This window comes from Accipiter gentilis, chromosome Z (genome assembly GCF_929443795.1).
Source record: "Accipiter gentilis chromosome Z, bAccGen1.1, whole genome shotgun sequence".
Taxonomy (NCBI): Eukaryota; Metazoa; Chordata; class Aves; order Accipitriformes; family Accipitridae; genus Astur; species Astur gentilis.
The window spans coordinates 78113374-78126418 of NC_064919.1; the positions used below are offsets into that span (position 1 = coordinate 78113374).

The 13045-nt window shown below is 42.2% G+C and overlaps 1 protein-coding gene across 8 annotated transcripts in view; it reads right to left on the reverse strand.

Annotated features, from left to right (window-relative positions):
* Positions 1-13045, reverse strand: part of UNC13B (unc-13 homolog B) — a 137877-nt gene that overhangs the window by 63165 nt on the left and 61667 nt on the right. For all 8 annotated transcript variants that reach the window (XM_049795323.1, XM_049795321.1, XM_049795320.1 and 5 more), the window contains 4 exons: positions 11976-12203; positions 11527-11668; positions 2223-2392; positions 1205-1320 (listed from right to left, as the gene is read on the reverse strand). In XM_049795323.1, coding sequence (XP_049651280.1) covers positions 1205-1320; positions 2223-2392; positions 11527-11668; positions 11976-12203 — 656 coding nt within the window. The remainder of the gene's footprint in view (positions 1-1204; positions 1321-2222; positions 2393-11526; positions 11669-11975; positions 12204-13045) is intronic.

The following is a 13045-nucleotide window of genomic DNA, read 5'->3' on the forward strand; positions in this document are numbered from 1 at the left end:
CTGTAGTAAGGGATGCAAAAGTCCAATGATCTCATTAGGAGCTAGAGGACTCTGCTTTACACTTCTCTTTTTCCTGATTAAGTTATTCTAGCTGTAAATCATCTTCATTTTACAATACACAAATGAAAGAAGGTGATACTTAAGAGATATATTTGCAAAAAAGAAGGGCAGCAAGTGATCATGCATGTTCAGAAGGGAAAAAAATGAAACAGCTTAACAAATAGAAACCATCTGTCAATTAAAAAACAATAAAAATGTATTGAAGGACACAACACATCCTACTAAAAGCCTACTGTTCCCTGGTGAGGCCAGAAGTCTGGGCTCATCTAGCCCAGCATCTGGATAAATATGTTGTTTCCGTAGCTAAACATTCCTCTCTGTGATACAACTCTCCTTCTTTTCTGATGTGAATTTGCTTAAACCTCCCCAGACTTCATGATATTCTACTATGTCAGGTGAAAGGGGCTCTGAATACTCTTCCTTATTCAAGCACTTAGGAGACTGACCCTGCCACGTGCCTTCTCTTTGATAGATACACTGGGCACCATGCATCTCTCCAAGACAGGGTTTTCCCTTTAGTCCTTATCACAAGTCATCTTGGGATTTCTCCCAGCTTCTGCAGCACTGCCTTCCTGCCCAGGTCAGTCCACCCTGAATCAGGTCAGTACCCAGTAACTGCAGCTTATCTCCTGTTCCCCAGCAGTTGTTCATAGCTACACACCAGTGCGGCAGCACAGAAAAATTTATACCACCAATATCTGCATCACTTAACAGCCAGAGCTGAAGCCCTCCCCAGATCAGAATTTACTCATAAAGTATTTTAGTATGCCTTCTCTAAAGAAAGACATAGGTACAGTACATGCTGAAAACATCAGTCAAGGAAATTCAGAGGTTTCTCCACATTAAACTCATGGGGGGCTCAGAGTTGGATCAATGCCTGATCTCTGTCTGACAGCAGTACAGCTGTGACAGTGGGACAGACTGAGCCAGCCAGTCCCCAGCGCGGGGGAGACAGCCTAAAGCCTTCTTTTCCTCCCTGACAAATGTGGGTCTGATGGTTCAGCATGTTTCCAAGCCTGCATAGTAGGGCATAGAAAGCTCATCTACAGCAGGGATGAACACTTCAAGGAAATAAAGGTCAGAAAATTGCTTCTTCAATAGACAGAAGGAAGATGGTGATGACTGAGCTGAACCTGCTTCTTACCTCATGAAGGCAAGTGTACTGAATATGATATGGAGCCACCTTCTCCTCGCCTTTGATCTCCACGCTGATTTGTAAGCGAATAGCCCCAGACACTGCAGACTTATCTGTTCGCTTCTCTAGAAGGAAAAATCATCAGCAATTATATGCATTGTTCATGTTCAGAGCAGAGCCATCTTGGAGTAACAAGACTGGAAAAGAAACTGCTGGGAGCTCAAGCTGGGCTTGTGATCAAAGTCACCATGGAGAAAACTTTCTGATTTTTTCTTTCAAAACATTGAATACTAAGCAGACATCAGCAAAACAACTGCCACGATACACCCTCAATATGACACATCTAGCTAGAACTATGTACATTTATAGACGTAAGACAGCCTTTCTAACAGCAAATGTGCTATAGGGTCTTGGATTCAGTCAGCTGAACTAGAATCACCAAGGACAGATCTCTTTTCTGAGAACAGCGCTGACTGATGTGGAATTTGTTCCTGACTTCACCATAGTCCTGAGCTCTTGGGAATTGCTGGGTGTCCCTATTAAGAAGATTTTGAACCTCCTAGGATTATTACTATCCCTGCCAATTCAGCACCATCTGGTTATTTGCCAGTACTTTCTACAAACGTTCTATTTTGGTCACTGTGAAAGGTCTCAACAACTTCCCAACCCAGTGCAGTGCACTTGCAGGTCTTATAGACTGGTAAAATGCTTATGTTGGCACAAAAAAGGGCACAGGACAGGAAACTTGTCTCCAGTCCAGGTGGAATCCAATCCTGCTCCAAGCATTTTATCCAATGTATTTTTCAATGCCTGACAGGGAAAACCCATCACCCTTCTGATATGTTATACCCCTCTTCATTTTAACTGGGATCAAAGCCTTGCAGCTGCCTGCAGCACCATCATGTGTCCCTTGATGTCATGTGAGCTTTTTTCTTCCTTCCTTGCAAACTGTCCAGATGCACCCAAGTGCTCTCAAATATTCCCAAACTAACATATGATATGTTTTCAATCCCAAAGCCCTGCTCACCAAGGTTGTACCACACATCCATCTCTCCACTCAGAGTACGGACTTCAATGATTGTCTGCCCCAGGAAATCATCTGACTCGCGTTTCAGTCTCTGCTTCACACGAGACTTGATGTCATCATCTTCATCCCATACTCGCACCTTGATCCGGTCAGAAGAGTTATGGCACTCACTGCAAACAAGAAAAACATAATGTTGAAGAGCACATAATACAGCCAACATTTATATGCTACACACTTCACATTCCTCTTGACCCACTGTCCAACAGTAGAGGGATGCATAAACAAAATTTAAATAAATAGGCATTTGATTACAAGTGGAATGTCTGATAGGAACTACACAACAACTTTTTTGGTGCACTGTAAACGTTCCTATGACATGGTAGATACTGCACTTCAGATGCATGCTGAAGGAGTGCCCTGCCCTGACTGCAACCAGTGACTTCAGACTTGCTAAGTGGCTGTGACTCTCCTGCTTGTCCTCACTCTCAGCAGCAGCTCCCTGAACTTGGGAATTCTCTTCACTGTTGTTGCTTTTGCTGTGAAGCCCACAAAAGCCTGATGATAGCTAGGCTGTTAAACCCAGCATACACACCCCAAAAGTGCCAGTGAGTACCTCACTGGTTTCTGATAGCTCTCCCCATCAATGATCTTCTGTTCAGCTGTAGGGATTAAAGGCTACTCGTGTTTACACATGTGCAGTATCTAGGATAGCATGGTCAAGGCCTATGACAAACATCCTTCATTCTGTTTTCTACTAAAAAATAAATAGCTCAGGTAGAGGTAGCTCTCTTACTTTAAGATAGTCACAAAGCAGTAGTGCATTAATATACAATACATTACAATCAGATGATAAACACTGCCTGTGCCTGGGAGGAAAGGGTGGGATACAGTAGTTACAAAGTTGGTATTTAATTACTAGAATTGATTCTGCCTATTATTCACAGCTCAGACTGATACTCTGTGCTCCAGGCAGATCAGTAAAGACATTTCCATTAAAAAACAAACAGTTTACTGTTTGCTGAATCGGCACCCTTCAGCTTAATGCACAGGCAGAATTTGCAGCCTCCCCCTCTTTTTAGGTGTTCAGATACCTTTTGTAGATCCAAACAGGCTTCTGTGTGTCAGAAGTGGGTAGAAGAACCTTATTATAAGAGCTCTGCTCATTTACAGGGCATGCAATACAATAAAGCAATTTGAATGCTCATGTGAGACCATGACAAGGGTGGTTACGCACTATAACCACTACAAATGTCTGCCCTCAAGGAAATAAAACCTATGAAAACAGGCAACTTCTGCTGAAGGCCTGTTTTCCAGCCTTTTTAACATTAACATGCTGCATCTGTTGCTAAGCAACAGGGAGAAGGAAGAAATGGGTCAGAAGCGATCTGCTAAGCCTGGTCAATAAGATGTGGCAGTGACTGGTATTTGCATTTTCTCTACCAAGAAATCATTTGGGCTCCTATTGCCACCATTGTGATTCAGGACTGCTTAACAGACATCCATGCAGCTCCTACTGATTTTTCCAGTACAGAGGAATAGCTGGGAATTATACAGAGCAAGTTAGAGGCAATACCATGCAGTTCTGATCACGGGCAGAGAGCATTGCTGCTCCCTGCCTTTGCTGTGCAATCAAAGCTGTATTTAGAGTTCAGAAGAAAGAAGGTTCAATGTTTCTTTCCTGCCTTTATTCTCCCTTCCTCCCCTACTTCAAGGATGTCTTCCTTCAACAAAACCATGCAGGAAGCATTCACAAGCAGGGAAGGCTTGGACTGCTGCTCTTTGCAGCTCCCAAATTTATCTGAGTCCATTGCCATATCTACCAGCAACACAGCATAAGCATGTAAAAGAAATCCTCTGTTCCTGACACAGTCCACTAATGTACATCCTGGCAGTACCATAGAGGCTCAGTGTTTAGAACTTCATGGATGCCTAAAAACACAGATTGGACCACAGTGCCATTTACAGAGCACCACCAAGTTAGCTCCTCACTTCTTGAGACCTAACCTTCTGGCACACCACTTCTTTGTTAGGACCACTTTGATTTTGTTTCTTTGCTACCAATGGTCAGAAATCAGCATTAACCACACCTTTCACTGTTGTTTTTAAGAGACTGCTCAATTCATATTCTTTATGCTGCTCCCATGCCAGAGAGCAAGCCTTATCACTCGCTCACAGCAGCTGAAAGCCTTGGTCTGGTGGCTTACCTGTAAAACATCACCATCTAAGTCTGTGGGAACCACAGTCCTTGCTTTCAGTGAAGCAAGACAGTTGTGTCAACACCCACCTTCCAGAGAGCACCCCAAAACAGAACCATGACACTGGGGGACTTGGGCTTGTTGACTGATAACAGGCTTCCTAACTAATGAGAAATACCTTCCAATTTGTGACAGCAACACTATTCCGTAAGACCGTGGCTAACAAGCTCTGCTGCTAGAAACTTTCCCCTTCATTAATACAGGAGCTGGCACATTTCTAAAGATGCCTGCCCCACTTCCTGCTACATTTTTATGAAGCTTGATTTCACTGTGTGCACACATACGTCTGTTCAGTCTCCCACAGCTGAGCTCCCACAGCTTTCCCAAGAGGATACAGAGAAAAAAAACTCTGTGTGACCCCATTGCAAGGAATAAACTACCAAATGCTTTCACGCCCATTTCAGAGTGCAAGAGACTGGAAACCAAGTTCCCTCTGCACATGGCTCAGAAATTGTTCCTTTCTTTTGTATCCATATTGTCCTGATGTTTGCAGTGGTGCCATTTTTATAAAGAACTTACTTTTACACTTCAAGTGACTAAATAAAATAACATTTTCAAGAAACAGCACACCAAATCTTTAAGAAAAGTCAAATCAAATATATCGTGAATTTTTTCCATGAAGTTTTTCTGCCTGAAGCCAGTGGTTGCAGGAGAGTGGAAGCAGCTGATCCTGATTCTGCTGACTTGCTCTCTACCCTACTCTCTACCTCCAACTCTTCTGCTACATTCTCCTTTGGCCTTACCCAACCCCGAACCACCAGTTCCCCACACACATCCCCTGCACTGTAAATGCACTGGCCTCATCCCGTGCCCAGCTAGCAACTGGGCTGAGGGGAAGCGTGTGAGCACACGAAGCTGTAGCTAATTCTGGTCTGCACACAGAGTGACATGCCCACACACACGCTAATTGGTATATTGGTGGCTAAACAGAATAGGCAACTGCTGAATTTACACTGTAGTGCCTCCTACGATGAAGTTAGCAATTTGTATCCTTCTAATCTAACTCCAACTTCCTCAAAATAATTGTAGAAAGTGATTCTTAGTTCCAAGACCTCTGCCCATCTGTAAAGGTTGGCCCAAATTGGCTCAGATAATGTCAGGGGTCTGGGACAGAGTACTCCATGTGCCTTGTCTCCTCCAAAAACTGGACCTTGTCTCCTCTTTCGAAAAAGGAGAAGTGTCTAAAAATGACCAGAACACCACTTTTGAGCCAATGATTCATGCTTTGAAGAAAAAAAACACAATTACATTTGTGCGAATTTGTTAATCCTTTGCTGCTTGTGCTAACAGCATTTGCAGGACTGTTACTTAACCTCCACAGGAACGTTAAAGCCAAAGTCATAAGCCTTGTTAAGTTGTGGCAACACTGACAATTAGCAAAAATTCTGCCATAAGAGATACAAAGGTGTACCTATAAAACCATGTGTCCAGCAGTTCACAAAATGATCTTTACCCACACTAAAGATCATAAGTTTAAAACATGGAGAGTACCAAATTGAAAACTATAACTTTCTGACACCATTAGCTCATGTTCGTGAACATACACTGATGAAGACAAACAGATTCTGGTAAATAACCATAGGGGTGAAGGTCCATATATATCACACCCGCATGGACATTTCTTCCCAATTAATTTCTCATCTCAAGAAAGGTGTTACCAACACATTAACCCCGCAGGACTCACTAAGCCCTCAGTTTCGTTCCACTACTGCTGCAGTGAGACCTAGACTGTGCATCTCTAGAATGCATCCAGTGTGCAGACTTGAGAGGTGGGATGCCAACATGACCCTATCACTCCACATGTGCATTTTACCTAAAGATGTTTCCTTAAATTATGTTGTTTTCTTGTATTTTCTGCCTGAAGAACAAGAGAGTCCAGAGGCCTCAAATGCAGCCAGGACTCCACTGGGCTTTGCAGCTCTCAGAGCAGAAGACAGCCCCTGCCTTGTAAAGCTGACGGGGTAACAAAGACAAAAAGCAACAAGTAGATGTTGTTCCATGCAAACAATGGAAGTGAGGGAGCAGAGGAAGCAACAATATTTTGCAGATTTAAAAGTAGGTCAAGCCCAGAATTAAGTAGTTTTGTTGTGTTTTGATACTAAAAAAATATTTACTGTAGAGTCTAGTGAATATACAGCCACATTCTGTGAGCAGCTTCCCTTCTGCACCATGGCAGATGCAGCTCTCAAGAACGGCCTGTAAAGTTTCACAGTCCAGTGCAGGCGACATTTCATGCAATGGTAGAGAAAGCAAGAAAGTGCAGAGCTGCTTGCAGAAATAATGGATGAGAGTGCAGGAGGTGGGAAAATGCACAGGAGAGAACAGATCAGCAAGACTTTAGGACCTGTGATAATTTTAGAAGGAAAGTTTTGCTTCTGAGGTGCAAAGCTTCAACAAAAAGCAAAGTGATTTTCTGGAAAATAACAAAGGAAGGAGTAGTTGTAGCAACCACTATGAGAAAGCCCAGTAAAGAGAACAACACACACAGAGGGAGCGGGAAAAAAAGCTGTCTATGGGAAATGGTCTGGCTGGAAAAGCAGGAAGGTTTGGATGTGGTTCAAGTAAAGTCTCTTGACACAGCAGGGTCCAACTGGCAGCTCTGTTGTGGCCAACCTCAATGGGAATGGAAGGCACAAAACTTCTCAGGACAGGTTAATTTTTAAACAATGCCAAGTATTCTCTACTAGGGAGAAAAAAGGACAGTGGAGAAAACACTGAAGGCAAAATCAGAGTGGTAAGAGAACGAAGCTAAAATCCTTAGTAGCTTAGAAGTTAAGCATGACAGCACAATAGTATGCCCTGAGATGCAGCTGTTGCAGCCTAATAACAAAGAAATTACTCTTCTGTTCTTACTAGCACAAAACTCCTTTCTTAGGGGAACACGTACAATTGTTTTGCTGTTACCCAATGCTACAACACCGACTGACAAATTAATGGTGCAGCTCTCCTAACTACAAAGAGCAGATAAAGTGATTCTGAGCATTACATTCTTAGCTACATTAACTCAGCTTCCCAACAGGTGCTTGCCAAAAGGCATCAACTCTGCATTCAAATTTAAGTTTCACATTGGTAACTGAGCAGGGAAACAAGTTTAATTTTATCAGAGTGCCAGTTTCAGTATCTGCAGTACCTGGAGAATAAAGAAAACAAGAAGAGGAAGTCTAAAATACAGCTCTGGAACAGTCACATGTAACCACAGAGATAACTAAAAGATGCTGAGCTTGATAACAAGCTCAGCAGCTGAAAGGAAACTTGTGGAACCGAAGAGAAGCTTTTGGGTGACAACCCACTGGTTAGCTATGCAATAGCACCATTCCCAAAGTATTAACAGGAATGTGTATCATGTGGGGCTCTGCATGTCCTAGTAAAATATTGATTATCTGCTAGTGGGAGGCACTGCATTTATTTTAACTCAGTTACTCTTCTGCAGTGAGAGAGAATAAACATGCTTATTGCAAACTGTTCAGTGACAACATAATCTGTTCCAGGCAATGATTTCACACCCACCATTCAAAGCTTCAGACACAGCTGTACTCAGACCATACAATTTTCAAGGGGATATTACTGTAAAATGAACGAGTCATTCTGTGCCTAGGCCAAGAAAACCAGCAACGTCCTGTCTGAATCCAGTAACTTCTAGTGTTCACAGTTGTTAAAGACCGGAGCTCTTCCTGAATAAAGGTATGGACTAGCAGATTCCAAGTATGCTCAGAGCTCTCCCTTTAAAATGGAAATTCTGTCCTGCGGTCAAGTTCATTCTCCTAAACACTGTCTGCTATTGTAACCCATTGAAATGGATGCTCAGCTTCAGCTTTTATTAAAAAAGATTCTAGGAAGCCTGCCTGTATTTTCTACTGACAGTCTAAACCACATCTAAATGGGGAATTAATGTCTTGTTCTAATTGCATTCAATAGTGCAAAATTATCTTCCCTCTAATATTACTGGGCTGTTTCCTAAGGAAATGAGAATTATGCAGACTTGCTATGAAAGATTTATGTTCCAACAAATTTTGTGAAAAAGTTACAGCTAGATGGAAAAGAGAAACCCATACCAGCTACCATCCCTGGAAAGTCTGCAGCCACCTGGCTCTCATATACCAACCGATCCAGATAACTCAGAACCAACTGCAGGCAGGACATGTGCTGCCTTCTGTCCAGCCAGAGGTAAGGGCAAGGGAGGAGAGTTGAGGCACCGAGGAGAAATGTACATGGCAAATGAAGGAGGCTACCCATAAGCCTGCTCATCATAACCATAGGAAAGGGATTGGGGATTACTGTGGCAGGGGAATGGGACGTAAAGCCAAGGGAAACAGGGCTTCCTTAGAGCATGCTCACAGAACAACATTTCTGGATCACAGCAACAGCTGGAGCCCCCCTTCAAGCTTCATCCTGACAAGCACCACATATGCAGAGTTTCTGCATTGAGCCTGCAAAACTTTGAACTGAGGAGAAAGATCAACTCCTTATATTTTCAAACTCCAATGAAAGATAAAAAAATCGCTCTGTAACAATACATTTCCTAAAGATGTAAATATACAAAGAGATAATTTTCAGAAAGAAACAGGACCTGCAAATCACTTGCTCAGACAATGTGAATATGCTCCAAGAACTGGCCATTAATCTAAGATGATGCCTACAGTGACACAGGCTAGTAATGACCTAAATAGCAGTTATAATGGAAACCCAAAGTGTTTTCAACCTTGCCTTTTCCAAAATACAATTCTAAATCTGGACTTCCAAATTGGGTCAAGCCTACCAGAACATTTTTTTCTGAAAAGACACAGAAAAGGAACAAAGTCATATTTAAGGAGAGCTATTTAAGTTAACATACTTTCCCATCTATCACTGTAAGTAAGCACAGAAAAACTATTTGAGATACGCTACCGCAGCCTTAAAAATTTTAAAACTTGTTTAAGCTCCTTTTAATAAACTTTACTGAGTCTGTAGGAGGAATTATATCACTCAGCTGTACATAGTCTGCCTCAATTCATGCTACAGATTACAATAACAACGCTATAATTATAATGACTGATGCACACAGATTTCTGGCTTTATAGCCAACCTTTGAAAAGACACTGGCTACAAACAAGTCTGTTCACCAAGACAAACAGAAAAGGAACAGCAATTGCTGACACACACATTAGTTACTGACCTGACCTCTCTACTCACATATCTTGCGCCCATTGAAATGTTTAAGTATTTCGACACCACACTTTTCATATGTCTACTGCAAGGTAGGCTTTCAATAACTACCAGCCCACCTTTCTCTCACTATAACAATTAACTTCATTCTAAGAAACAAACACATCTGCCCCCCCGCAATCCTTTAAATTTGACAATCTCTTGATTGCCCTCACAATTTCTTCTAAAAAACCTGGCATGTAATGGGTATTTTTGGCCTGCATAAGTGGATTTAAATTTCCATTTGATTATGGGGTAGAAAATTTCAGAAATTTTAAGAGTTGTAAGTGGAAAAAAGATCCATAAATGCAAAAAAAGAAGATGGGCGTGTAAAAGACCAGTGCTGCATACACTTCTAAATAACTCTCTCCTTGTCCAGCATTAAGGTGAGCTTTGACATCTACTAATGAAATGACACATTGGTTCCAGTACTGAATGATCTCCTGCCATCGATCTGGACACTGCGCTCATTTCCTTCATCTCCTCCCACTATTCCGTGGCAATTAAAACAACCACCTAGACATAGGCAAGATAAAGTAGCATCAACTTTAATGCCCAACAGCATATTATCTGCTGAATCACAGACATGGCGATAAAATCTAAACAGTGGCAGTGTTAAAACTGTGACATTTATCACATTGTGCTATCTATCTTTAAACACAGTATTTGTTGAAGCTCCTAAAATTAGAGGGGAACACACTGCAAATACCATGGTAACTACTTGGCATGGTAAATCAAGGTCCTTAAGGCTCCCACACAGACTTACTGCTATTGTGACTAGAGTTATCCAAATGGCACCTAAGCATACTTACTACTTACCAAGCAGTAATGTTACCTTGGATTAAACTAAGAATAAAGCTTACTCGCTCAAAATAGTACCGAGATTTTTCTGATGTTAATGAGTAGCTCAAAACTACTTTAAAAATAATTTTGTTTGTACTGTACATTGTAAAGACAAAGCTGGGCTGATATTAGCCTGATTTTAAAACACAAACAAATTTCAGTTTGCGAAGAGAGCTCCCCCCAAGCAGTTTAGGATAAAACAGGAAAGAAAAAAAAAAAGGAAAGACAGACAAGGTACAAAGGCAGAGCTTACACATTAAAGGAAATAAAGATGCTTGAGGTAGAATGAGATCATCCAGAATATTCAGAAAACGCTTGCTGGTTTTAATGTCCCCATTTTGTTTTATAACATGGTCAGTGATAAATTGAGGGTGCTGTTTACTTATTCAATAAAAGCATTCTTCAGCCTTCTGAGAATAATTGATATCTAAAGAATTGTGCCTCCAGCCTTTGCTTTCAATTCAGACATGGATACATTGCTCATCTTGAAAGCAGATAATCCCTCAAGTTATGTTAACATTGATTTTTCAGAACTAAAAGGGGAGACTGGTAGCACCCCAGACAAGTGACAGACAACTAACTACCTTTAACCTTTGTTAGACAAACACCAGGAGCAGGTCACAGCAATAGATCATGGGAACTTTGCTTAGTCTTTTATACAAACTTGACTCTTTTATGTTACAAATAATTTTGGAAGTTATGTCTATTACTCAGGAAGAAAAGTAGCCCAGTTAAAGACTTTTCTTTCTCTTTAGCTTTCTCTAAAAACATCATTATGAAAGTGTTCACAGAGCAGACAATTTATATATGCACAAGCAGGACAGATGAGATGAACAGGTGTGCACTATATACACTGTTACAGACATCAATCCTTCAGAAGCACACATGCAATGTTGAGCGGAAATAAAACCATCATACATTACAGGTGATGTGGGAATGCATACTGACAGAGGAGACATAGCTGTCAAAGCACAGATCATACAAACAGGCAAAATGGGGCTGAGAGTCCTTGTAAGAGCACTTACAAATAAAACTTCTCTTCCCATACAGGGTTCAGATTCCCAAAAATCGTTTTTGTCCTCTTCTTTGTTTTACCCACTTGAACAGTTACATACGGATCACTGGACCCAGTCTTGTCTTTGGCCTGCAGACCCTGAGCACACACCACTGGAAGGAGAAAAGAAGGGTTACCACCACCACGCAATAAGACAATGTGTCCACACACCCCCTGAAGCAGCAGCTCAGAATGGCCAGAGAAACAGGAATATCACCCATGAGAGCTCTTCTGATGAGCCTCAGCTTGTGGTGCACTACAGTGCCTGGCGTAGGAGCATCTCCGCCTGCTACCTGGACACTGACCAAAAAGAGACACAGGTCAGAGAACTCCTTCCTCTCTGTTCTCTCAGCTTCACACCAGCTCTCTTACCTTAGGCTCCCAAGCGAGGCCAAGAGAACCCATGCCTCCCTCACTCACCCGTGATTGTGATCTTTGCTGACCATTTTGAGGTGCCATCAAGCACGCTCTGCTTCACTGTCTTCATCTGCTGAGCATGTGTCAATTTGCTCTCACAGAACACATCTCTGATCAAGTCAAAGATCTCTGGCTTGTTCCGCTCCCGGATTTTCATGCGATCCTTCATTGCCATGATGAAATTCTGGGTGCGGTCTTCAGCTCCATGCTTCGAGCTCTTCTCTGCTGCTCCTGTGCACCAGAAAGTACACAATGCTCATCAGAAACAGACAAACACAAAATCATGTTTCACTGAATCTGGACAGCAGGATCAAAGCCATGAGTTACCCTCCACATGATGGCTGTTGCTATTGACTTTTACAGTCGGAAGCCCCCCATTTCAACATACACGGAAGAAAATCTGGACCACTCAGAGCTGGGAGGGGATAATGGAAGGGGAGTGCCTGGATTCCTCTATAACCAGGGACCGGGTCTCCCTCCTGACAACAGGCCTGAGTATAATATCCCTGCAGCTGAGGAAGACCCAGAAACAATGTTCTTTCTTTAAAAATGGACATCAACGTGCCCCCTCCTCTCATCATCTTGCTTTGAATAAATAAATCCCTGCTTAGGCAAGTGCTAAGAAGAGTACATAGGACCTCCATCACAAACACTATTTATGAGCTTGTCTCAATGCTGCACCTTAGCACCATGGAAGAGCAGAAGTTCAGATGGGCCGACATGGTCAGCATTTCCTACTGATGTGTGCCACACGACTCCCCGTGCAGCACAGTCACTGCACAATCTATGTCCCATTCTGCCTGAAACCACCCTGCTTGGATCAGGCATCAAGCTGGAGGGCATCCAAAGTGTCTCTCTGGATCTCACTCTATTTTATCAGCTTGTAAGCAGACAACTCAAATAATCCATTCTTCAAATCACATAGGCATAATAACTATAACAAATACCTATAAGGTAGGAAATTCAATAGTTAAAAACTTAGGACACCATAAGCATGGGGTACTAGTACAGTATCCAGTAGCTGGATACACAAGAGCCAGGCACAGGGTCTGTACGACACAGGTATTCAAATG